At 38.0% G+C, this 26,319-nt stretch overlaps 1 protein-coding gene across 6 annotated transcripts in view; it reads right to left on the minus strand.

The window, feature by feature from the left end:
* The window catches only part of MME (membrane metalloendopeptidase), a 129,536-nt gene that overhangs the window by 76,510 nt on the left and 26,707 nt on the right, over window positions 1-26,319 (minus strand). Inside the window, exons 2-4 of one of the 6 annotated variants that reach the window (XM_076004497.1) lie at window positions 19,954-20,042; window positions 13,701-13,870; window positions 12,931-12,966 (exon numbers count right to left, since the gene is read on the minus strand). In XM_076004497.1, the coding sequence (XP_075860612.1) occupies window positions 12,931-12,966; window positions 13,701-13,860 (196 nt within the window). In that variant the 5' untranslated portion in view covers window positions 13,861-13,870; window positions 19,954-20,042. Of the gene's footprint in view, window positions 1-12,930; window positions 12,967-13,700; window positions 13,871-16,126; window positions 17,601-17,632; window positions 17,931-18,104; window positions 18,196-18,387; window positions 18,544-19,953; window positions 20,043-26,319 lie in introns of those variants that run through there. The other 5 variants (XM_012774372.3, XM_012774376.3, XM_012774374.3 and 2 more) reach the window with 5 other exon arrangements.

Genomic DNA, 26,319 nt, shown 5'->3' on the forward strand with positions numbered 1-26,319 from the left:
GTTCCTTCCTTGGTAAATGAAGAAACATTTTTCTTCCATATAAAATGTTTGTCATTTACATAAACTGGGCTCAGGCAGAAGTAGTTTGACCAGTCCAGTGAGAATAGATCCTGGTTTAGACAGGCTATAAGGGAGCAGCAACAGAAGACATTCCCAGCTACAAGCAATGGGAAGAAGGCACCCAGGGATGGGACCCACCAGCAGCTATGAGGAGGGAACTATAACCAGCGGATGGTTGGATGGTATGTGCTGACCTAGGGAAGCTTTAGTTCCTCAGGGCCTGGCAAAAGATTATGAGGTTAGGAGCTAAGCTAGATTTCAGTCCCAGAAGACAGGAAAGAAAAGCAGAATGTCACTTTCCAGAAGTGGGGAATAAGTCAGCAGTGAGATCCCCAAGGGACAAGGCAGAAACCAGATTACTAGAGCTGGGGTCAGAGGCAGATCACCAGGAGCAGGACTGACCAGACATGGAGCCACTGAGCCACTGACCTTGGCTCCAGTGAGTGCCTGGGTCTGCCAACAGAGCTGAGCTTGCAACTGGGGCCCTACATAGAAGTCAACCACAGTTTGTCAACATTCCAAATCTTCCCACTTCTTGTCTTTGTTTTCATTTTATTACCATAGTTAATATGTACCATGCAAAGTTTCATAGCACCTATTGATACTATCTTAATTTTTTACCTTTTTTTTTTCTTAAAAGATAGGGTTTCCCTATGTTGCCTAGGCTGGTCTTAAACTCCTGGGCTCAAGTGGTACCCCAGCCTCCCAAGTAGTTGGGACTATGAGACTACAGGCATACACCTGGCTCTACTATCTTATATTCTTTTTTACAAGATTCACATTTGCATGCATATGAGTTTGATTAAGGCAACTTTCAAGGTTTCAACTTTCACTTGCATCATTTCTTCTCAACATATTGTTAGATCTTGTTACAGAATACTATATGCAGTGCATTGAGAAATTCACAGTTGAATTAATGAGGATGTGTATATTACATCACAATAATATATGTATATTTGATTCACCCAAATATAATTAAAATTCTTTCTCTGTCAAAAATACAATTATTACTATTTTGCTTCTTGGCTTCTAAGTAAAATCATTATTTGCTATATCTGTATGTTTTGGAGATAATGAATTCATTTTAGCTTCAGCCTGGCAGAATTATCAGAAACATCCAAATTTCATTCAGCTAATTTCATTACAATATAAAATAAGGCCAAAGAATTTAACAAAAGCTTTTTTTTTCCTGCAAGTATTCTTAAGTAACTACTGGATCTTCAAGCACATCTTATTAGAAGTCTTTAACAATTTGGGAATTCTTTAAGAATTTTTTTGAAGTTCAGAAAAGCCTTGATTGAAAACAACAGCAAAAAAACTAGTTAAAAGATATGGCCTAGGCCATGTCCACCAGTTTATACTTGGTTTGCTGGCTTTTGCTTAGGCATCAAGCACAAAGAAGCAAACTCACTGCTGGCTATCTGGTTACCTGCTAAGTGACTCCAATTTGATTTCCCAATATGCAGACAACCAACTCCCTTTTCACAGCTAAGGTACTATAGTCTGACATCTCTCCTTTGAAGACTTTAAAAAATTAAGACATTTTGACTTCTAAGATGTGATAATTCTGGGTGTTTTCTTTCTTTTCAATTTTGAAGGAAGTTCATACCTCTGAGAAATAACCAAAGACAACTTACCAGTGCCTCAAATTTAAACTGTCTCAAGGTGAATTCTTTACTGCACCAGTTCCAGCCTACTGCCCAGCAAGCTCTTCCTCTGTATTCCTTGGCTTGGTGAATAGCCACACTTATCACTCAGTTTCTGGGGAGGTGTTATCTTTTCTCACTTCTTTTTCATCATCTCATCTATTTACATAAACATTATGCATTATGAATTCTAACTCCTATTAAATAATTCTCAAATCTTTCCATTTCTCCCCACCCCTACTATTACCTTTCAAATCCAAGCAACCATAACTCTCATCCAGATAAATGCGGTAGCCTAATTTCCTGCCCACAGCCATTCTTTAGTTATAGTCAGTGATCCTTCTCAATAATTGAGATCAAGTCATGCCTCATTTAAAACTCTTCTGTCTGTGACTTCCCATTGCTATTAGTAGGTAGTGGAGACACTTTAACACAGATGACAAGATACAACTCTTGCTTATCTCTTTTGCTGAACACTCTCTTTCTGAACACTTTCCGAACACAGTCTCTTTCTGAACACTTCCCCTTCTCACCCTCACTCTCATGTTATACGCACCCTCTATGACTTAGCCCTATAGACATTCTTTCAGTTCCTCAATTGTGCTAAGCTCTCTCTCTCTCTCACGCTAGGGACACTGAAGTGCTACCCCCTTGTTTGGGTAAATCTTTGCCTCTATTTCACCGGATCTGGGCTAGGTGGCAGCCAGACGTGAGCATGTCACACCCCTGTTTAAAACCCTTTAGATGCTGCCTATAACATATTTATTTTACTCATTTTCTATGGACTTTAGGAGGAATTACAACCCACTTAGCACGCCATAGAAGTCCCTTTGTGACCCAGGCCCAGTTTACGTCTCCAGTATCATATCTTGCTAGCCTGGTGCGTCCCACACTATACTTCGGCCATCACAAACCACTTGCAGATCCTAAGCTCTCACTTCCATCTCACACCCAGCCTATGCACATGCTGTTCTCTGCTCCACTCGGTCAGGCAATCTCTATCTTTCAGAATTTAGTGGATGATGTTTCCTACGCAGGAAGTGGCCAAAACTTACATCCTAGCTCTTCCATGCTAAAAGTTGGCTTAACTGAAAAAGAAGCAGTAAGTAGCTGGGCACAGTGGCTCATGTCTACAATCCCACCACTTTGAGAGGAGGAGGCGGAAGGATGGCTTGAGGCTGATTCTGATGCTGCTGGTCCACGGACCACACTTTGGGTAGCAAGGATCTATTCATTCTCCTGCTTCAGGCTACTGACTTGTTTACGTTTAGGAGTTAATCAGTGGTGAGAAAAGGGCTAATAGCAAGGGTCGGTGTGCGTGAGCAGAGTAGCTAGGTTTTCAAATTAAGGTGTGCCTCTTGGTGGGTTTTGCTTTATAAGAAACACAGATTCAAGTGCTCATTTCTGATTGTGCTCATTTTAATTTATTCAAAGTCTGAAATATCATCCCCATGCTAGATAGAGCACAGCAGTCAAAGAAAATGTTAATAAGAACGAAATATTTTTATCTCAGAAGACTTAAAATGTTCTAATTCTCTCCTCTCTCTTCCTCTCTCTCTCAACACACCTTTCCCTTTTTAAAATATATTGTTTGCTTTTTGATTCTCAATAAAAATCATTAAATAATACATTTGTAATTTTCAGGAAATAAGATTTTAAATTAAATATATTTGTACATAATACCTATGGTATATCTCCCTGGAAGATACATTACATGAAATGGGTTGTCATCCGTCTTTGCTGTTTTTCTGTAAAATGAGACACTTTTAATTCCAATTTTGTAGATAAGGAAAATGCAATGCAGAAAGCTTACTGACTTAATTAAGATCACATACCAACAACAGAGGATGTGGCCAAAACTGCTCTCCCATGCTAAAAGTTGGCTTAACTGAAAAAGCAGCAGTAAGCAGCTAGGCACAGTGGCTCACACATGTAATCCCAGCATTTTGAGGGGCCAAGGTGGGAAGATCACTTGAGGTTAGGAGTTCAAGACAAGCTTAGTAACATAGCAAGACCCTGCCTCTATAGAAAATGAAAAAAATTAGCTACGGTGGCATGAGCCTATAGTTCCAGCCACTGTGGAGGCTGAGGCAGGAGGATCCCTTGAGCCCAGAAGTTGGGGGTTACAGTGAGCTATGATCATGCCACTGCACTCCAGCCTAAGCAACAGAGTGAGACCCCATCTCAAAACTAGAACAACAACAACAAAAAAAAACAGTAAGCTTTCAAAAGATTGTAGCTTTATTATTCATAACACAGGTATCTCTTTGAAACAAAATTTATAATTTAAAAGCCATTCTTCTGCTCGTATCTCTTGCTGGAATTTATGTGCTATTCATCTTATTATTAGCATTGTTCCTAAAAGAATTCTGAGTGGCCTTACAAGGATCCATAAAATGAACTCATATATTTTAGGCGAGAAAGCAAAAGAGGGCAGGAATATTGCTAATGAGTCAAGTTTATAAAAAGAGGCCCTCTAATTTCAGTTCACAAATGTAGCTCTTGACTTTCTACCAGTCAAGGTGAAAAGGGAACCTCCTCACAGCCCCTGTATGAAAAACCAGCACATTTTTCCAGAAGCAGCAACTGCTAACGGCTCTGTGGTGGACCCAGTGGTCTGGCTTTGATTCAGATGGCTAGTACACCTGGCCTCATCTATCTCTGACTTCCTCTGTGAATTATATCCCAAGGGATGCAAACAAAGCTTCCAATAGCTTACCCTTAAATAATTTTAACATTCCAGTTGATATACTATTCCATAGACTTTTCATCAATATAATCCTAATATAATCAAATACTAGAAGCTCACTCAAACTGAGAAGCTTGAGTTAATTTATTTAGGGAAGATTTGGTAGACTTTGAAAACTACACATAATCGTTTCAATTGTGAAAACAGGACTCAATGGACTCAACATTTAATACCAAGCATAAGATCAAAACATTGATAATTACTTAAAAATGGAGATTGGAGAGAAGGAAAAAAAGAATGAGAGTAATTTTTCTTTGGGGTTATTAATTTGCATATGATAAAATTCACCTAACAATTTTTGATAAATTTATACAGCTATGTGAACATAATCATATCCAATTTATTCTTGATCCTGGCTAAAAAGCTTAGAATTGGTCACAATCCAATTTTACAACACTTCCATTACTCCAAAAAGTTACCTTGCGCCCATTCGGTGCCAATCCCCACTCCACTTCCAGCCCAGTTGGCCACCATTCTACTTTCTGCCTCTATAGTTTTGCCTTTTCCAAAAATTTCATATAAATGGAATTATATAATATGCAGTCTTTTGTGTAGTCTTTTCACTTAGCATAATGTTTTTGAGGTTCCTCCATATTTTTGCATGTACCGGTAGTTTGATCCTTTTTATTGTTGTGTAGTATCCCAGGTTATAGCTATATGAAATTCTATTTATTCACCTGTTGATAGACATTTGGGTTGTTTCCATATTTTGGCTACAATAAATGATGTTAGAATGAACAATCACATAAAAGTCCTTGAGAGCACATGTGTTTTTGTTTACCTTAAGTAATAACTAGGAGTAGAATTGCTGGGGTGTATGGAAAGTACATGTTTAACTTTTTATAAAAATTGCCAAACTGTTTTCCCAAATGGTTCTTACATTTTGAGCCAAGATGTATTGAAATTTACATTCCCACCAGCAATGTATGATGGTTCAGTTTCTCCACATCTTCACTAATACTTGAGATTGTCTATCTTTTTTTCATATAGCCTGTAATGCTTAATTTTAGGTGTCAACTTGACCAGATTAAGGGATACCCAGATAACTAATAAGGCATTACTTCTCAGTGTGTCTTATATCAATAATTGAATACTCATCAAAAATTTGCTTAGTAAGTACAGAATTAAAGCACAATGAGTAGGTACTTTTGAGAGGTGTTTCATCCAGGTCTTAATGTTCTACAAGCCTATCTCCAGGGCTGCCATAGACAATTGTGCAGTGTACATCCTGCATGACTGTACAAGTGGTGATACTTTTCTCTCTAGTGAGGGCGTTTGTGGAAGAGATCAGCATTTAAAACAGTAGACTGAGTAAAGAAAGTCCACCCTCACCAACTGAGTGGGCACTGTCCAATCCACTGAGGGCCTGAATAGAACAAAAAGGTGGAGGAAGGGTGAATTCTCTCCCTCTAATAGAGCTGAGACATCTATCTTCTCTCACTCTCAAACATCAAAACTCCAGGTTCTTGGCCTTTGGACTCTGGAACTTACACCACTCACTTCCCTGGTTCTCCAGCTTGCAGATGGTATATCGTGGGACTTACTGACCTCCATCATCAATGACCCAATTCAAATAGTAAATCCCCTCATATGAATACACACACACACACACACACACACACACACATGAGTGTGTGTATTCTGTTTCTCTGGAGAACCCTGACTAATATGTAGCCCTTCTAGTGGATATTTTCAATAGAAAGAATGTATTTCAATTTTCAGTTAGTCCAGAAATAGTATCAAAACAAGCCACCACTAACCCAATCTCATTTTTTGAATGGTCTTAAATAATTAAAATTTTTAGAATTCAAGGGCTTATGCAATTTTTATGGTCCTTTTAATTCAGTATTTTTTAATTTCCTTCAAATAATCAATTAATTTTATCAACTTGAGCTTCATGTCATATCAAAGGTTTGGTAGAAAGCACCTTGCTACCCCATGGATTTGCTGATGAGCAGGAGGGGTACAAGAGCAGGAGCAAGATACAGAGGGATCTTTCTGTATCTCTTATTCTGAAATGTTAAGTGTAAGACCAGGATCCTCACCTCAGCCTAAGCTACTCTTTATATTCACCCCCTTTACATATAGATAATTTTTGTAGCTGTAAAACAAACCTTTGGATTACCACTCAGCTTACCCAGCATTGCAAATTTTCTTTCCCTTTAACTGCTTGATTCAACTTATCTATGCTTTCCATCCCTTGATCATGTGTTAAAAAATGATGGCACAATTACTGCTTAAAACATCCCTAGAAGGTAAAAACACATGTCATGTATTTGTGTATTTATCACCCAACTGATTCCTTTTCTTGGAAAGGATTTGATTGACAGATGCTAATTTTGGCTGGAGAAATTTTAAGGCAGTATCCCTACACAACTGTCATGAGAATTGTGTAGGGGAAATCACCCAAAGCAACTTGCCACATGCCACATTTAAATTAACAAAGGTGTGCTTCAGTGTTCTTTCCACCAAGATACCTGCTGTGTTCTGATTGCCTGATTTTTTTTCAAACTGCATTATATAATAAACTAGCCTCATCTCCTACTCTGAAATGTTGCTACAGGGGTAGCACCCCACAAGAGTCAGCCAGCAACCCTTCTTACACTTAGTCCTTCCTAGTTGTGTCATTTTTTTTCATGGTGGCTTTAGGTGTTAACAGGCAAGAAGGCAGAGTCCATGACTCACCATGAGACAAAGATGCCCTGTTGCTGCCAGGAAATGGCCAGCTGTTATCAAGATACTTTATGTAAGGACTTAACATGATCTGGCCCTGGCAGATATGCCCAGAGATTTACAAGGTTCACTTTATTTCAAGGTTCACAGATCAAGCCACATAAAAGTGATAATTAAATCAGAATATGAACACAGTAGTCACCCCCTTATCTTCAGTTTCATTTTCCATGGTTTCAGTTACCCATGGTCAACCATGGTCTGAAAACATTAAATAGAAAATTCCAGAAATAGACAATTCATCTAAGGTTTAAATTGTGCACTGTCCTGAGTAATGTGATGAAATCTTATGCCATTCCACTCTGTCCTGCATGTGATGAGAGCCATCCTTTTGTCTAGCATACCCACAGTGTTCATACAACTTGCCCATGAGTTACTTAGTAGCCATCTGGGTTATCAGATTGACTGTTCCAATATCACAGTGCTTGTGTTCAAGTAACCTTTTTTTTTACTTAATAATAGTCCCAAAGCACAAGAGTAGTGATGCTGGCATATTGTTATAATCATTCTATTTTATTAAAAGTTATTGTTAATCTCTTACTGTGCTTAAGTTATAAATTAAACTTCACCACAGGCATGTATTTATAGGAAAGGAAAAACACAATATATATAGGTTTGGTACTATCTACAGTTTCAGACAAACTACTGGGGGTCTTTCAGGTATCCCCTGAGGATAAGGGGGGACTACTGTACATTATCTCACCATGCTGAATATATCTTTCAAGTGAACAGAATGCCTTCTTTGCTTGTATTAATAATTGAATACTCATCAAAAGTTTGCTTAATAAGTACAAAATTAAAGTACAAAAAATAGGGAGTTCTGAGAAGTGTTTCATCTGGGTCTTAATGTTCCACAACCCGTCGCTAGGGGCTGCCACAGACAACTGGACAGTGTACAACCTACATGACTCTACAAGTGGTTCTGCTCTCGTGAACTCTATTGCTTATGTTTCTTAACTTGGTGTCTCTGGTCTCTGGATAGTTTAGGACCATACTACTAACATTTGCTTCTTTATACCCCTCAATTCCCTATTGTATTTTGTTGTACTAAAATCACTGATAATGTTGTTCATTGTTCTTAGGAAAGTAGCTGGTTTCTGGAGCCTAAGAGATATTTATTCTCCTAATTCTCGATCTGGATTTAACTATGTTAACCTTCTGAGAGTCATCATATGTCTTTTAGCTTCATGTTCTAGCAGGTGAGAGGCAATCCACTCTTATACACTGTATATATACATGTAGGCTACTAACAGTTTGCCAGACTCCTAGTCTCCTTTGAAGCAACAAAGAGAAGTGGCCAGGAATATAGGCTCTGGAGCCATGCTGCCGGGGTGGGAATCCTAGCTCCAGTCTGTTCATCTGATAAAAGAAGGTATAACAGTACCTACATCATTGGGTCATTATGAGAATCAAATATGTTCATACATGTCAATGGCTTACAGTAGTGCCAGAAACATAAACATTAAGCACTAGCAATTATTATTCTAATTTTACTATATTCTATGAGTCTATTATCCTCCTATAATCTCTGATTGTATTTATTCCCTGTCTTAGTCCATTTTGTGCTGCTATAATGAGTTACTTAAGACTGGGTAATTTAAAAAGAACACAAATTTATTTCCCCAGGTCTGGAAGCTGGGAAGTCTAAGATGAAGGTGCAGCATCTGGTAAGGGTTTTCTGGCTGTGTCCTCCTCCCAGGGCAAAAGGTGGAAAGTCAAAATGCCCCAAGGACCCTTGTGATTACATAAGACCAGCCAAATAATTCTGGATAATCTCCTCACTTCAGACGAGCTCATCCTTAACTTAATCTTGTCTTTAAAGTCCCTTTTCCCATATAAGGTGACATAATCATAGGTTCTGGGAATTGGACATGAACATTTTCAGAGGGCCATTATTTTGCCTACCACAAAGGGAAAAGCAGTGATAACCTCTCGAGATCATTTAAACCAGTAGTACACAACCAAAGGCAATTCTGTTGCCCCCAGGGGATATCTGGTAACGTCTGGACACATTTTAGTTGTCAAAATGGGTATCTAGTGGGTAGAGGCCAGGGATGCTGCTACACACCCTGTATTGTACAGGCCAGCACCCAAAACAAAGAATTATCCAGCCCCAAATGTCAACAGTGATGAGGCTGAGAAACTGACTTAAAGCATAAAATTCCCTGAAATCTTCTAAGTTAGGAAGATTACAGTGCAATGCAAGCCAGTTTCAGGATTTAGATTTACATAGAGAAGTCTGAAAAATCACATACAGGCTCTAACTCCAAGTTTTTGACAATATTATATGGTAAATAAGTGATGAATAATATACTTTAATAGTAGGTTTTGAATTCTGACTGAAGTTGCTATTTGTTAAGTAGTATTTGCTTTATTTTATGTCTGGTATAATCTTTCATAATGATGCATTTCGCAAATAGGCAAGTTAATTTCAAGTATGTATTATAAACATCATTTTATGTATATCATAAATATTTAAATCATAGATGCTCAAATTTAAAATCTATAACACCAAACAGATTTCAATATGACCCACAGCCTTTTGCAATTTTTTTTTCAGCTTTGTCTCCCAGGCTAGAGTGCAGTGACATCATCATAGCTCACTGCAAACTCAAACCCCTAGGCTCAAGTGATCCTCCTGCCTCAGCCTCTTGAGTAGCTGGGACTACAGACACATATCATGATGCCTAGTTAATTTTTCTATTTTCAGTAGAGACAGGGTCATGCTCTTGCTCAGGCTGGTCTCGAACTCTTGAACTCAAGCAATCCTCCTGCCTTGGCCTCCCAATGTATTAAGATTACAGGTGTGAGCCACCACGCTCAACCCTTTTGCAATATTTTATTTCTGTTTTGGTATGGCTTGTCTTCCATCCCTTGACTTTAATGGATCAAAGAGAAAAGTACACTTGCCATGACATTCCCTCCACTGTAAGAAAGATTCAAATTGGAACAAACTGTCACTTAAAGTAGGAACCTTGGGTATCACTACCTACTTTTCCAATTCTCAGAAATTTCTGAGCTCAGATTGGAACTCTCTCAGTCTCTTAAAGTGATCTAGAGAATTGCTGGTAGGATATTTTATAATATTTTTTAACATATTTATTTCCATCTTTTTTCCTTTCTGTCCACTCTACTCTCCTTACTCTTCTTTATGACTTGCTCCTATGAAAGACTTCCTCTAGAGTTTTCCTAATTTGCAAAAACTGATAAAAGAAATAGCTATATTTTTTGTGGTATAATAGAAAAGATTTCCTAACCAGCAGAAGATTGTGTGTGTGCATGTGTGTGTTTGCATGGTGTGAAGAGTTTATCTATGAGGGCACATAAAACATTTGTTTTGTGTCATCATTTATTCCTCCAGGAAGAATAGTAACTATAAATATGAAAGAATATGAAAGTATTCTAATTGCTTGTGAAGCAACAGAGCAGAATGAAGAAAAACACATGGCTATATAGCAACCATGTTTATCACAGAAGCCATCTCCACTGCATACATTTCTCTGCCAAGCTACAGTTCTGCCAGGTATTTTACATTTGGTATGATTTCTAAGCTACAATTAAAAGGATACAGGTTAAATACATTTTAATGAGTTGAGACTTGCCAAACACTATTTAAAAACCATATCCCTAAATATTACATCATATTTAAGATTCCAGATTACAAATGTCACATTGTTCCTTGGGATGGGTACTATTAGGAGAAACCTGCCTAGATCTCTGAGGAAAAATCACCTGGAGGAGTTCATAAAAATATGTCAACCTGGTCAAAGAATTCAGTTTCTTCAAGAATAAAATGCAAGAAAAAAGAGAGAAAGAGAAAAAAAGAGTGAGAGAAAGAGAAGATAGAACTTACAGATTAAGATACTTCAGAGACATGTCATGTTTATTAAGGACAGAGGAACTAACCCTTAGAAGTCAATACATAAGTGGAAGTTTCTCATGTTATATGCATGAGCATATAACAGGATAGTTGATGAGAGAGAAAGGAGCTGGAAGATTTGGGAAGGAAGTAAATGGTAACTGGGCACCTACCAACTTTCACACAGTGAACCTGGACATCTCCCAGCCAAGGTACCTATACAGCCATTTCCCTGGGAAATAACGAAACTGCTTTGTTTCTGGGAAAGCCCTTGGATGTGAAAATGCATGTTAGCATATTGAGCAGCAAATAGCTAATATTTAAGCCAGGTCTCCCTCAAACTCCCCACATCACATCTCAGGGTGTATGTCCATTGGATTTGAGATTCAGAACGAAAACCCATGAAAGAGCAATACGAAAAAGCAAAGGGCACAGATTCGAGACATTGGTCTATAACCTAGAATTACATTTCCCCACTATTATTCTTCAAAGCTCTGTGAGTAACAAAAACTCAGATAAGAATACATGACAGAAAATGGTTAAAATCATCTGAGACAATTTATTTCTTAGAAAACATGTAGACATTAGAAAGGAGGTTCAGAAATCTCTTGTTAAGGGACATAGACATTGTGTTCATATCCAAGGGTCCTGTATCCAGCTACCATCTTTCTTCTCCTTGAAGAAAGGACAAATTCCCTCCTCCTTTGTTCACCACACCCTAACAGACATGACTCATATACCTCCATACAGTTCTCTGTTTCCCTCTCTGGCTTTTATTTTTTTCCTACCCTAATTATCGATGTCATCTTAAGGTCAGCCCTGGTACCTCCTCTCTTCTCCTTCTGGTAATCCAAATACTCCTAGGGTTTCCATTAGCATCCCTAAGCCGACAGATCCCAAATCCAAATTCCAGCTTCTTATACCCCATCTCTACCTTCTTCCTGTCTATCCTTACTTAGCTGCTACCCATGCTCGGACCAAACACATCCAGATCCACCTCCTAACCTATTTCTGTGTAGGCTGCCACCATTCTCCTTAGTCCCTTGGGTTTTAAAACTTAATATCATTTTCAACTCATTTGCATCCTTCATTTCATTTAGTAAGTCAGTTCTCTTGAGTCTTCCAATTCCCCCTTCCTGTCATCTCAGTTGAGCTCTCATGGCACCACAGGCTGTCCTCCTCGGCTCACACCTGGATCACAGCAGCAGCCCCCTCCTGCCTGCCATCCCAGGCTTATCACGTCTCACTCAATCCATCCAGCCTAGCATTCCCAGAGTCAGCCTTCAATTTCTGCCTGGTCACTCCCTCATTCAAAAAAAAAAACGTTTCTCTTCTATTACAATATCAAGGTTAAACATGGATTTCAATGCTCTCTAAAATGTGCCTCTATCCATCAAGCCTACGTTTTTATTGCTTCTTAATATCATGATTTATTCATGTTGTTTTATTTCCTTGTTTGGAATTTCTCTTCTGCACTCCATTTCCAAATCCTTGTCCCACCTCAAGGTCCTTTCAAATCTCAACTTCTCCACCTAGCTTTATATGACTGCATGTCACTCCCTTCTTAATTCTCATCCCTCTAATGATGTGCATTGAGAAACTTAACACTTAATAATATGAAGCTCACCGTTTCATACATGTTCATTTTCTTTCTCCAACTACATGGCATGCTCCATAAAAACAAAGATACGGTTTTCTATTGCACTATCATGCAGCTTAGGGCTGAAAACTTAATCTACTACTTAAATACATTTTTGTTTTCCTTGACTATAAAGCATGACACATAAATAAGTTATCTATAGTGAATAAAGGTATAAACAAAGCAAATAATTTTTAAAGTTACACAATAATTATAAAATAACTAAATGTAAAAAAACACTTCTTACCTGATTTTATGCAGTCTGATGACTTGCAAATACCATCTAGAAAAAGGAGGATATATACATAAATATCTGTAATAGAGGTTTTCTAATTTCTCCCTATCTTTTGTTCCTTTAAAAAGTCCCAATTAAATAAGCAATTCCTTAAAGCAAGAAATAAAAACTGAGTATTATATATCATTATCAGTGGTTAGAAAAAAATACAGGGGAATAAAATAGGCAAATCCTAAATTTAAAATGTTGATTATTAAGGAAAATGTGTTATTGTATATCATTTCTGCCAACTAAGTCCTAGGCCTATTTAATTGAAATAATCAGTTGTTTTAGTCTAGTAATCATTTTTTTCCCATTAAGAAACCAATCTTTTCTAATCCTTATTGTGAAAAACTTCCAAGACTCGAAACTAGATTTCTTAAATTCCTGTGAAGTCCTTTATAATTTCAATGACACAGCAAAAGTTGACTAATGCCTGTTACTAAAGTTGGCCATAAAATTGTGTATACTTGAATCAAATAAAATTTCACATTAGAAGCCCCATAAAGTAAGCATGAGTGCACTAAATACACTTTATTAATAACAATTAATAACTTAGCTCAAACACAAATGATATCATACTGTAGTCAAAGTTAATTGTTCTGACAGACTGATGTTACATTTTATGAATGAATCTTTCTATCACCTTCTTCAAGTGTCTCTATCCTTAATACACCTGTTAGGTAGATGAAGACTGCCTTCTCTTCTGCGTTTATGTGTGCATGAATATGGCCATAACTCACCATCATAGGTTGCATAGAGTGCTATCATGGTCACAGCTATGACAGTGAGGAGCAGAACAATGACTGAGAGACTGATCTCCAGTGGGGTCCATCGCTGTTTCTTCTTTGGCTTTGGAGTGTTGATATCAGTTATATCCATCTGACTTTCTGATCTGCCCATCACCTAAAATCTGCAAAACATTAAAATAGCAATAATAACAAATAAATAGATAAAAAGAGAAAATACACATAGAATTTTCCAAATGCTTAATGTGGCTAAATAAAGTAAAAAGTTAATTTAAGTTAGACACAAAAGTTTTTTTTTTTGGTTGAAAAGTGAAAATTTTGATGCTGAAAAGTAAGAATAGAGAGCCAGATGAATTTGACAGGTCCCGGTTATTACCTTTTGGGTTTTTTTAATATATGTCCTTGAAGATCCCAGTAAATTTAGACAAATAGACTTGGTTAAATACTCATGTAGGATTACTTCAGCAGTTCACAAGAAAATAATTGCTGTACATTATTAAGAAAGTTTTAAACTCACCCTTCTGAACTTTGGACTAACATCAAAGGTTAATTTTATATCTTGCTCCAGTGGCTTCCTTTATAAGCTCAAAAATCAATGACTAATACCTAGAGGTTTTGACTAAGCAATCATTTGAAATATAAATACAGATTAAAACTCAAAAGGAACAAACACTTGAGGTAGTTTATTTCAGTCATAAAAACAACTTTTATTTTTACAGTTCAAAATTACGACTACTGCTGATATGGGTATCTATCAACTGGTTGGATAACATTCTGAAAATGGTCACTCATTGAACCAAAAGTCAGTGTTTTACACCCTGGGATGGAAAATATTAATCACATCAATGTTTTTTGGGGGCAACTGAAGGAGAAAAAATATATATGATTAAAAATATTTCTACTTTGCAGGTCAGAGTATCAATTGTTAAGATATAAGTTTAATTTGTATTTAGAGTAATAAAAGTCATACTTCTAACAAGAGCTGACATTTACTGTGTACTTCCCATGTGCCAGTCACAGTTCTTAGAGTCTTACATATACTAATTCATTTAACCATCATAACATGGGTATTAATATTCCAATTCTATACTTTGGGAAACTGAAGCACAGAGAATTCAGGTAACTTGCTCAAAGCTACACAACTAGTCAATATTCTTTGTAAGGAGCACATTTGGTCATTGTTCAAAGTAAAACTGTATCATCATGCAAGAAACACTATTTAACATCTTATTGCAGGAATTTAGGGGAAAAATTAAGGGAGTACAAGCTGAAATATTATGTTTCATTGTTTCTTTTAGAGGCCTAGTGATTCTTTACAAGTCAGTCACCAAAGCTTAGAACGTACAATTTCCATTTTTCTGCATGACTGTATAAAAGAACATCTTAAACTAAAAAATTAGCTGTTTAGAGCTCAGCACAAATTAATCTTAGCATTTAGTTCCTAGATGAAGTGATTGCTCAGAAATGCTCTTATAGTTAAAGATCTTTATTGAATACACACAATTCCCTGAAGTTGTCTTTTGTGGAAACTGAGGCATAGGAGAAAGTAGAAACATATTCTACATTTAAAATGTGGTCTGAGAGATCTAGCAGATAACTAGGAATTTAACCTCCCCAGTGAGTTATTAATAAGTGAACCACAACTAGACTTTAAAGTTTTGGATACAAAGTCTTAAATATGCTCTCCCTTTGATTACAAGAGGCTATAAGCAAGGACAGACTATCAAATAAAAATACTTTATTAGACAATGAAAACTGTGTCTGCTCAATAAAAGTGGAATGTAATGTACCTGAATGTTAAAATGTCTTACTTAATGGTTATGTAACTCATGTTGGCTTAGTCTCACCACCCCTGGGGTTATGATATGGAATTACATTCATTGATTTTAGGCCTATTTTCATAGGGATAGTGGTTGGGCAAAGAAAAGATGGGAACAAATTTAATACTTGGATACCTTACAGAGAGGTAAACAACAAAAAGAGTAATTTTCCCAGTCCCTCCAGATTTCAGGACTGACCTGAAGAACATCTAAATATTAATCACATTTGCTCTAGTATTTCCCTTTCCTATGTGTCCCCGGCTCCAATAATATTTCAGAAGACAATCTAGAGAAACGTTTTACTGGTATAAAATGACCCACTTCTTTTTTCTAGTTCTTCCTTAAAAATAGCAATCAGTATCTCTGAAAAGTGAAGCTTGGGGTAGGGGAAGCAGGGTAGGCATAGGGTTAATGTGGTGCAGCAAAGCAAGTAGGCAGGGGTTTCTTTCTCCCTTTTAAGTTACTTTTCTCTGGCTTCTTCTCCTTACCCTTGAGACTGGGATACGAGGCAGCTGTGCTCTTAATGGTTGGGCACCTAAGGCTGCAAACAGTTACAGGAAAATTAAGGCAGTGAGTGAAGCTGCAGCAAATGATTATCACCTTTGAATAACCTGCAAACTCTTTCTCCATCTGTCCCTCTTGTAAATGCTCTGCAAATTCTTCAAAGAAGTCTTTTGCTTCTAAGTAGTACTTTTTGACAGCATTGAACAGCAGAAGAATTGATGCAAGTTTAACCTCCAGATTAACTTTGTTATTCATTTCTAGTTAATTCTGGAAGATTCGTTATTTCCTTCAAGAAGAAAGGGGACAGAATCTTGAACCACAGGATGGAACATATCATTAACATCCCGATATCCGAATATTCAACTCAACCACACCCAACCAAATTTAAGAGAGGGAGAGAAAGGGGCACAAGTAAACAAAAGAATGCAAAGAAATGACGAAGGTGATACTTGTAATCCCATATAAAGTAGGATATACAAAAAACATACCTATATTCTTAAAATATTTCTCCTCAACTGGAGATGTGTTAAAATGTTTAAACCAGAAAGCAGGCAGCACCACAGATGAAGAGAATAGAGAATTAGGAGGTCTAACTCAACAAGAACCTGGCAAACTTCAGCTTGACAATCACCAAAAGAATGAATTATTATTTTGCTTAAAATAAGATGAATTTCAAAACAATGTAAAGCATCAATTCTTATACCAATTGAGCATAAGCACCACCTTATCAGTCAAATCAAGAAACCTGGATAATTGATTTGTTAAAGGGAAGTCTCCTTATAGATTTATAGACATAGACTTATGTAAGCAATTTTCATCTTCACAGCACATTACAACATTAACTTATTTCTGCAAGTCCTTGAGGTTGTGCTATGCAATTACAGTTTGCATTATGGAAACTGAGGCACAGGAAGGAGAGAAAAGTTCCATGTTTCAACTGTATATGCAGAAGCTGGGGAGGGAGGTACTCCGGAGAAATCATCTTCTTGTTTCCCAGACATTAATTAGTAGGTGTTTCCTGGGGCCTGAACTACGCAGTTCGGGACACGAAGTCCCAACCACACTCCCCCCACGTGTAGTGTAGCAGCTATACAACAAACGACACAGCAGAGAGCTCAAGAAATTACTAGACAATTTTTTTAAGTGCTGGAACCCAGCAGTAACTCAAGGGAGTGAAGCTGCACGCCTTCATAGCCGAATTGCCGATTAGCAGCTCCTAAATGCTGACGCTGCAAGTCAGGTACTAGTTTTCAGTTTAACAAAATTGCCATTTGAATCATATATAGAGGAGTAATAGACTTGATCAAGAGGCTAAAGAGGACGTTCGCTTGCAATTACCCCTTATTTTCAAACAATAAAAATAGATTGAGACCGGTTAAGCAAGGAGATGGTCTTAAAACTTTCATCTGCAAAAGAACACCCTCACCCCGCACCGACCAAGCCTTGTGTGATTTAAGCATAAATTATATAATAGGAAATCAAGGTTCAAAACAAGATGAAGAGGTGGGAAAATGAAAAGATCTTCAGGTCAAGAAAAGCAAAAGCAGAAAAGTGAGTTAGAATTGAGGAGAAAATCCGACAGAAACCAAAATGAAAACAAACCTTGCTTCAAAAAAAAAAAAAAAAAATCTGTGTCTGCACAGCAGAATGGCAAATTCCCAGCCCCAAAATCAGCCCCGCTGCAATTTGGTAGCGCTGATCTCCGTCACCAAACCTAACTCCCCAGGCAGAGGCTGCAGGGAGCTGTGGAAATGAACCTGAAGAGTCGACCTGACATCACTCGCAGAGTCCTCCTCCAGGTCACCCTCTGCCCCGTTCCCTCCCTCACTCTTCAGGTCCCAGTTGGAGCTCCTTCGCAGGGCACGCCTCCTTCGCCCACGGCCGCGGAGTCCCGGGCGCTCCGCTCGCGCCAGACCTCAGCCGCCGACCCCTGGCGCGCCTCCCGCCGCCGCTCCCCGCGGCCGGCTCTGCCCTCCCCTCGCCCGTCCCACGGCCCCCAGCGCCCCGGGCGCGCGCGCCCTTTGGACCCTTCTCCCTCAGCGCCCAGGTGCCAGCTCGCTCTCCCGGGACTCACCAGTGGGATTCGGGAGAAGTTGGAGGCTGCTGAGCAGGCACATCCCGACCAATGAGCGCGCGGGGCCGGGCGGCGGCGGGCTGCGGGCGGGCGGGCTGCGGGCTGCGGGCGCGCGGGGAGCCCCGCCGAGCGCCGGTCAGTCGGTGCACCCGCCCAGGAGCAGCGCCCCGAGCGGCGCCGAGCTGAGGCCGGACTTCGGGGAGGTTCCGGGCCAGCCTCGACCCGGGGCGGGGGGCGACGGGAAAGCCGAGCATCCCTTGGACCCGCACCCGGAGAGACTCACCGTGGTCTCTCAGCAGATCCCGCGCCGGGAGTTGGGCGGCTGCTCCCGCCTGCGCTCGGCCAAGCTTCGCCACTTGCACATCTCCGCGCCCCGCGCGTCTCGGCGCTCTCACCCCCCCCGCCTCGCCGCTGCGGGACCAGCGAGAGGAGCAGTTCCCCGGGTGACCTGAAGGTTTCCGCTAGGTCTCCCGAACCCAGTCATTTCAAGTGAGGGGCCCGGGGCGGGGGACTGTGGTGGTGGGGAGACGGTAAGACAGTGCCCCCACCACCACCTTCCCCCACCGCGTCATTCCCATAAGGGCTTTGCCAAACATTCTTGGAATCGCTTAGCTCCGGGGCTTTCAAGAAAACAATACCCTGACTCTTCGCGATTCTGTAGTGCTGATGAAGGTTCTCTCTCCAGTGGACCTGAGACTATAATAATTAGCTTGTCTCTTTCTCACACTCTTCGCTCTCTTTCTCCTTTTTCTCCCTGCTTCCAAGCTTCCTTCCTTCCTTTCTCGTTTTCAAAATCTTCACCCCTTCTTTCTCTTTTCTTTTCTTCTCTTCCCTCCCTTCTCCTCCTTTCTGTCTTTCCCCTCACCTTCTCCTTCTTTCCCTCTTTCTCTCCCATCTTTTTCTTAGACCAATATGATTTTAAGATCTGCACTGAAACTCTCCACTTCCACCTGCTGACTCTAGGGAATCTTCTAACATGTGCACCTGGAGGGTTGAGGGTGGGAGCCAGAAAGACAGATAAAAATAAGCTAAACTGTGTCTGTTCTACCTACTAAAATTAGCTGTAACATGTCTGGACCTTTGTCAATTTAATGCAGCCATGCAGTACACTATTTCCACCTCTCACATTGAGAATCCTTCTGCAAAGGATAGAAAAACAAGGAAATACTTTTTGCACAAAGACAATTGTTTCATAAACGCTGTCTTTAGCAGCTATAACTGTCAAGGAGTTCAAACTGAAACCCCCCCTACTTTTTTTTTTTTGCTTCCATGATTTATAATTCAATTATTCAATGTCAAGTATGTGAATTGCTTTAACACTGATTGCTTTCTTTCTTTGAATCACATATAATTACACACACACACCCTAAAGAATTCATACTGAAATACCACTGAGTTTTCCTGAACCTATTATCTGTTTTTTAACATCAAAATGACTTACTGCTCGAGAGGACCTAGAGCTTCAATTTTACCAGGACATACAAGTCCCAGGGACGTCATACAAAGCCTAGCAAGATGAAAAGTCAGATCAAAAATTCCTACATAAAGCTGGGACCACTGAAAAGAAACATCAGTAGTGTAAAGGTGAACTAAGAAAAAATAAAACTTTAAACCCACTCCCACTGCCCTCCACTGTCCCTCTAGAAACATAAATATATTTGCTTTTTTCAGCCTTGACTCATCTGATAAATTTACAAGGCCTGTGAAGTGGCTCATGCCTATAATCCCAGCACTTTGGAAGGCCAAGGCTATAGGATCACTTGAGAGTTTTAGACCAGCCTAAGCAACACAGGGAGATCCTGTCTCTACAAAAAAAATAGAACAATTAACCATGTATGGTGGAACGTACCTGTAGTCCCAACTACTGGGGAGGAAGATCACTTGAGCCCAGGAGTTTGAGGTTGTGATGAGCTCTGATGACGCTACTGTACTCTAGTCCTGGCAACAGATGAAATGTCTCAAAAAAAAAAAAAAAAAAAAAAAACCCACATGCACACAAACAAACAAAAAAAAAAACACATGCACACAAAAAACAAACTTCTTGTAAGAATTCGTGATCAGGTTAAACTTCAGATGGATGTAGGGCTAGAATTTCTAATAATTGCATGGTCTGAATATTCCCAAGTTAAAAATTTATAGCAAAGTAGTTCCTGCTAGACCCTGCTAAATAAAAATTGAGAGAAATACGTCCATCTGACTCTCACTTAAGTGAAACCGCCCTTTATAAAATTAATAAAGAGCCACAAGGTGGGAACTGTGGTAGGGGAAATATATATATGTATACATATAACCAGCAATTGTTCCCTAGCTTGCTGTCCTATAATTGCTTAGTACTCCCGAGTCACACAGGTGATAGTCATAAAGATTCTTAGGTTTCCTCATTGTTCCCCTAGATAACATCACTGTTGAGAAAACTAAGGCTAGGTTTTGAGATATCTTCCAGGCCCTGAATTCTGGTGGAACAGCTGACCCACCCAGACCAGTGGCCCACACCATGGAACTGACTTAACTGGTTTTGCACCCCCCACCCAAGAACTGACTTAGCAAAGAAGAGGATTTCTACACCTCTATGGTTCAAACCCAGCCAATTAGCAGACCCAATTATCTAGCCCTTTGCAAGCCAAATTATCTTTAGAAACCCTTCCTCCCAAATTCTCAGAGAGATGGATTTGAGAAATTTTTCCTGTCTTCTCATGGTTTCTTAAGGAACTTCCTGTGAATGAATTTATGAAACAAAATGACACTTGGATGGAAGGTCTGATATGCAAGGGAATGGTAAGCAAAGAATATAGTAACAACGTAGATAAATCTAAGCAAACATTGACCAAAAAAAGCATGGTTATTGAAAAGATAAACTAAAATGTTGAACATTGGTGGTGTGTAAGTTGAAAGAATTTAATTAGAGTGGTGTAGGCCTGTAGTGCCAGCTACTCAGGTGACTTAGATGGGAGGATCACTTGAGCCTAAGAGTGCAAGAACAGCCTGGGCAACATAGGAGATGAAAGAAAGAAAGAAAAGAAAGAAAAAAGAGAGAAAGAAAGAAAAGAAAGAGAGTGAGAGGAGAAAGAAAGAGAGAAAGAAAGCAAGATAGAAAGAAAAGAATGAAGGGAGGGAAAGGAAACATTCTTTATGTTGTTGGAAAGGAAGATAATGATATTAATGAATGTATGCTTTAGATTTAATAAAATCTATGTTAATTATGCATGTAAAAATTACTATTGTAACCCCAAAAGGATTAAAATAAGTGCATGAGGCCAAATCCTGCAGATGGAAAAAAATGTAATTAAATAAAAGCCAATCTAAAGAAAGACAAGGAAGAGAAAAAATGAAATATTAGATAAGGAATTATAAGAAGTACAAAATAAGATGGTAGAAATTAAAATACATTAATCACAATAAATATAATAGAACCAAATTCTCTAGTTAGAAGACAAAGATTGGAATAAAACAAATAAAATCCAGCTATCTTATGTTTAAAAGAGACATACCTAAAATATAAGGCTATAGAATGAGTGAGAGTAAATGATAGAAAACATATATCAAATATAACCAAAAGATTGCTGGAGTAGCAATATCATAAAAAGACAAAAGACACTAAAATTTTATCAAAAAGAGTAATCAATTCAGCAGGATGACCCAATTCTAAACTTGATTACATCTAATAGCATAAATTTTAAGTGTGTGCTGCAAAAAATGACAGAAGAACTAAAATGGGAAATTGATAATTCACCATGTTAATGAGTGATCTTAATATACCTTTCTCTTTATTTGATAAATCAAGTCCACACATCAGTGAGGATATAGAAAATCTTAATGACAATATTAAAAGATTGTCCAGTAGAAACATACTTAAAAAGGGCTGAGACCTACAGAAGGGAAATATATTATATTCCTACATCATACAAAAAAAATTTAGTTTTATACAAATTAGGGATGTAAACGTGACAAGCAAATCTTTGAAAAAGTGCTATAAGTGTTAGAAGTATACATAAGAAAATATCTTTATGACTTTGAGTCAAGGAATGATTTTAAAGCCCCAAATTCAAACAACAAAGAGATTAATAAATATAATTAAAAATTGAATTCTATTTCTGTTTTTTCAAAACACACTTTTTAAAAAGTAAAAAACAAACACACAAACAAACAAAAAAAGCCACACATTATGGAAAAACACGTTCAACATAAATTTCAAAAAATATTAACATCTGGAATATGTAAATAACCACAAATAAATAAAAGCCAAACAATCTCAAAAATTGGATAAAAGGTATGAACTGGGATTACAATGAAGAATAAATAGAAATAACCACAGCACAGAAGATGAGCAATCCCATTAATTAATACGTAAGAGCCAATTAAAACTCAAGCTTAAACCAAGTTTTACTCATCTGACTTCTTATTAATGTATTATCACTGATAAGGGGGTCAAATTGTATAATCTGAAGCTGCCCTGTGGTTTCAGTGTACTAGGAAGAAAAAAGTCCTTGACAAAACAGATTATTTATTTTTTCAGTGGAATTCGGGGGATTGACTAGCACAAAGGTAGAAAAACTTGCTCTGTAAAGGATTAGATAGTAAATGTTTTAGGCTTTGAAGTCCATCTATGTCAATGTTGCATATTCCTCTTCTCTCTTGTTTTCTGCTCCTTAAAAATGTAAAAATCATTCTTAGCTTGGGGGTTCTAATCCAGTAGTTCTGGCACTACTGGATTTGGCTGGCTGGCTGTAGTTTGTAAGATCCCTGGCTAGGAAATGCTCCAGGGATTATGCGATTCTATTGCAATGTGCACCTTTAGTTAACTTTCCATTGACTAGACTATTTCACAACTTTGAAAAGATTGTTCTTGCTGGAAAGTGATAGTGATGCAAATAGATTAGTTTAAGAATTTGATAGCAATGCAAATGATTCTCATTTAAAACCATGCAAATGAACTTTTTTTGGCAGAAATCTTTATTGATGTTCGTGGAAAAGGTCACTCCAAACCTTGTATTTTATAGGCTATAATAGTTTTGATAGGCCAATACAGTTGTTTAAAAAAACCACATTTAACAAACCATTTTGGAATACATTTACATTATCTAAAAATATTAAAGAAATATGTGACTTACAACCCAACAATTCTACCTTTAGGTACACAATCTAGAAAAACCCTGCACACATGCACCTGGAGATAAGTGAAAGATTTCATAACAGCATTGTCTATAAAATCTTCAAAAAACTAGAGTCCAAACCAAAGTCCATTGAAGGGAGAATAGATAAATAATTGTAATACATTCATTAAATAGAATACTGCGCAGAATGCAAAATAACCAACTGCAGCTAAACAAATCAATATGAATGACTCTCAGAAAAATAATATTGAATGAAAAAAAGAAGCAAATCCTGTGCAGGATGTTACATATACAAAGAAAACAGGAGGAATAATGATTATATAATCAAGAAATCCATAGTTTAGTGGGTAAGAGAAATGCAAACAAGCACTTACAATAGAATGCAGTAATTTTTATTATTGAGTTATACACAAAGTTCACTTGAAATATCATGAAAGGGCGACTTTTATCATTGGATATTTTAGAGCACCTCATCACATCATACATTTTTTATTTGACTTGAGGAATGAGTAGGAATTTGCCAGGTAAAGGAGATGATAAGGGCATTTCTCTTGAGACAGAGAGAACATTCTCTGTATCTTGAATATTGTTTGAGATCCAGTGGAATATTTTGATGACTTCAACAAAACTACTAAAGTGAAGGTATTGCTGAAGTATAAAAGGCATGGGACATGAGGAGAGATGGGCAGCAGGTTTTTGAGAGAAGGCTGAAATACAATACAGATAATGAAAAGATGTGCATGTGATGCAAAAGTGTTTACATTTTGTTGCGCACAATATAAAGGCACGTTGGAATTATGTGCAATGGAGCAATATGGTTGGGGTTGTCTGTTAGAACGCCTACAATGCATTTATGGGAATGGAAAGGATGGATGGAGGTGACAAGGATGTAGGCAGGGAGAGCTGTTAGAGGGCTAGTACAATAATTCTTAGGAGAGATATTTTAAAAAGACATGAATATAAAGGCAGCTAACTACAGGACAGATTTTTGAGGTGATTCCACGGGACATAATGATTTTTATTGATATTGAAGGTAAAGAAGAAAGAATCTAGAATGACTCCTACAGTTTTGGGCAACTGGGTAGGTCTAACACTTCCCTCAGATAGGAATCTTTGGTAGTCATGGGAGTTATGGGCAGGATGTTGGATGTCTTGCTGAAGTTGTAGCATTTCTGTCATATGATAGAATGTAACGCTGAGATGTTTGTTGCTTTTGATAATCCAGCAAACATCTAAATATTTGTTACATGCCAAATGCAGTAAGTATCTGTCACGATGGAATAAGAATCAAAAACATTATACCTTCACGTTTTACTCAAGAAAATATAACCAGTAATTACCAAACAATTCTTTTGAAAACAGTCATGCACCAAGCAAGTTTTTCAATTGACTATACTGAGTGACTGTGAATTAAATTTCAGAACGTGAAATTGAGCCTATTCTCCAGCTAAACTGTTCCAGGTGCTCTGATACTGCGAAGCAGGGAAATCCTTATGGGGACAAGCTGCACTTTCTCCTCACAGGAGGATGTGACCAAGCTCAAATGCGAAGATATGCCCATCCTCCCCATGTTCCCAGAATGATTATGTATTTCATCCCAGCAACACGCAAAAATGCCTTTTCTAGTGATATATAAAGAAAGGAGAAAGGAGATAGGTTTCACAGCACAACTTGTGTGTGGACACTTGGCATTCACAAGCCTGGAACCAATTCTGGCCTGGAGGGAGGCCGATTTTTAGCCCTTGGTATGCCCATTGCCACATACCAAGGAACATGTGCATCTGATTCACTCACATTAGACCTCTCTGATGCATTTCCTGTCGAAATCTGTGGCCCTGACTCTAGGGGCAAGAGCAGGGAATTGAATACTACAACAGCCACTGGAAGAACCCAAACACTTCGGGGGAACAGCTGTTCAGTCTTGGCATAGTTAACCTTTAAATCTCTGATTTTTTCCAACTCTCACCTTGGGTGGAGGTGCTGATTCCAAATAGTCAAAACTAGGGCAAGCAAGATGAAGAAATGTGGCTTCTAAGTAACCCTGAGTAGGAAAGTTTGTATCTCAATTTGAAATAATCATATTCCAAGTATAATGATTCCCAACTGCTCTTGGATCTGTAATGTTTCCAGGAAAAGTGCTAAGTGAAATAGAAATATCTGAATTTTAGACTTTTATGTTCAATGCTTTGTTTATGCTTTATACCATACTAATCCTTTTGCAAAAGTAAAGTTTGTGTTTAACCCCATCATTCTTAATCTTTTCCATCAGGCATTCTTGAAACAAACATTCTTACTACTTAAGATTCATGAATAATATTTAGAGTTAAACACCAACTGATGGCACTTTGTGCATCCTGGGGCCACAGTTGAGAAGTATCAAAAGTAATTTGGTATAAACACAGTGGAATTTCAACTGAAGGTGGGGGTCATGATGGTGGGAGGGGGAGGGGAGAGGGGGGGAGGATGTTGCCTAAAGCAAAAAATGATTATAGCCAAAAATATCCTTGGAAATTCCTTAAATTACCCACAAAGTAAAGTATATACACAGTATAGATATGCAGTTTTATATATGGAATCTGTACACAATAAGGTTTCTAAGAGGACATATTACCATGTAATTTTACAGTTTCACTATACCAATATATTTTGAATTTGTATGAGTTAAAGACATATGATGTGAGCACCATTGTAACATTACAAACAGTAGGACTGGCAAATAGATGTACTTTTAAAGTTAAAAAAAGATTACTTTCTTAGGGAAATGACAGGGCAAAGCAATTTTTCTGTTGGCTTTGGGCTGTATTTGTGCACTAAATCTTTATTCTAAAAAAAATAAATGGAAACTTTCTTTAAAAAATAAAAAGATTACTGCATTTATCTACATTCTTTAAATTCATATATAAAGAACTCTTCAAAATCCAACCTGATCTGTACATGCAGATGTATGTACATAGTAGCTTTCACTATATACTTTTATTACAATGTTTAAAAATATCCGAATGCAAAATCTTAAAGAAAATTGATCATTGTTGTGAGATGCTTTTTAATGTAAAAACTCTTTCCCAGTATAGTGATTTGGGGATGCTATGTCACAAAAGTTTGTG

This window comes from Microcebus murinus, chromosome 1, assembly GCF_040939455.1.
Source record: "Microcebus murinus isolate Inina chromosome 1, M.murinus_Inina_mat1.0, whole genome shotgun sequence".
In the NCBI taxonomy this organism is placed as follows: domain Eukaryota; kingdom Metazoa; phylum Chordata; class Mammalia; order Primates; family Cheirogaleidae; genus Microcebus; species Microcebus murinus.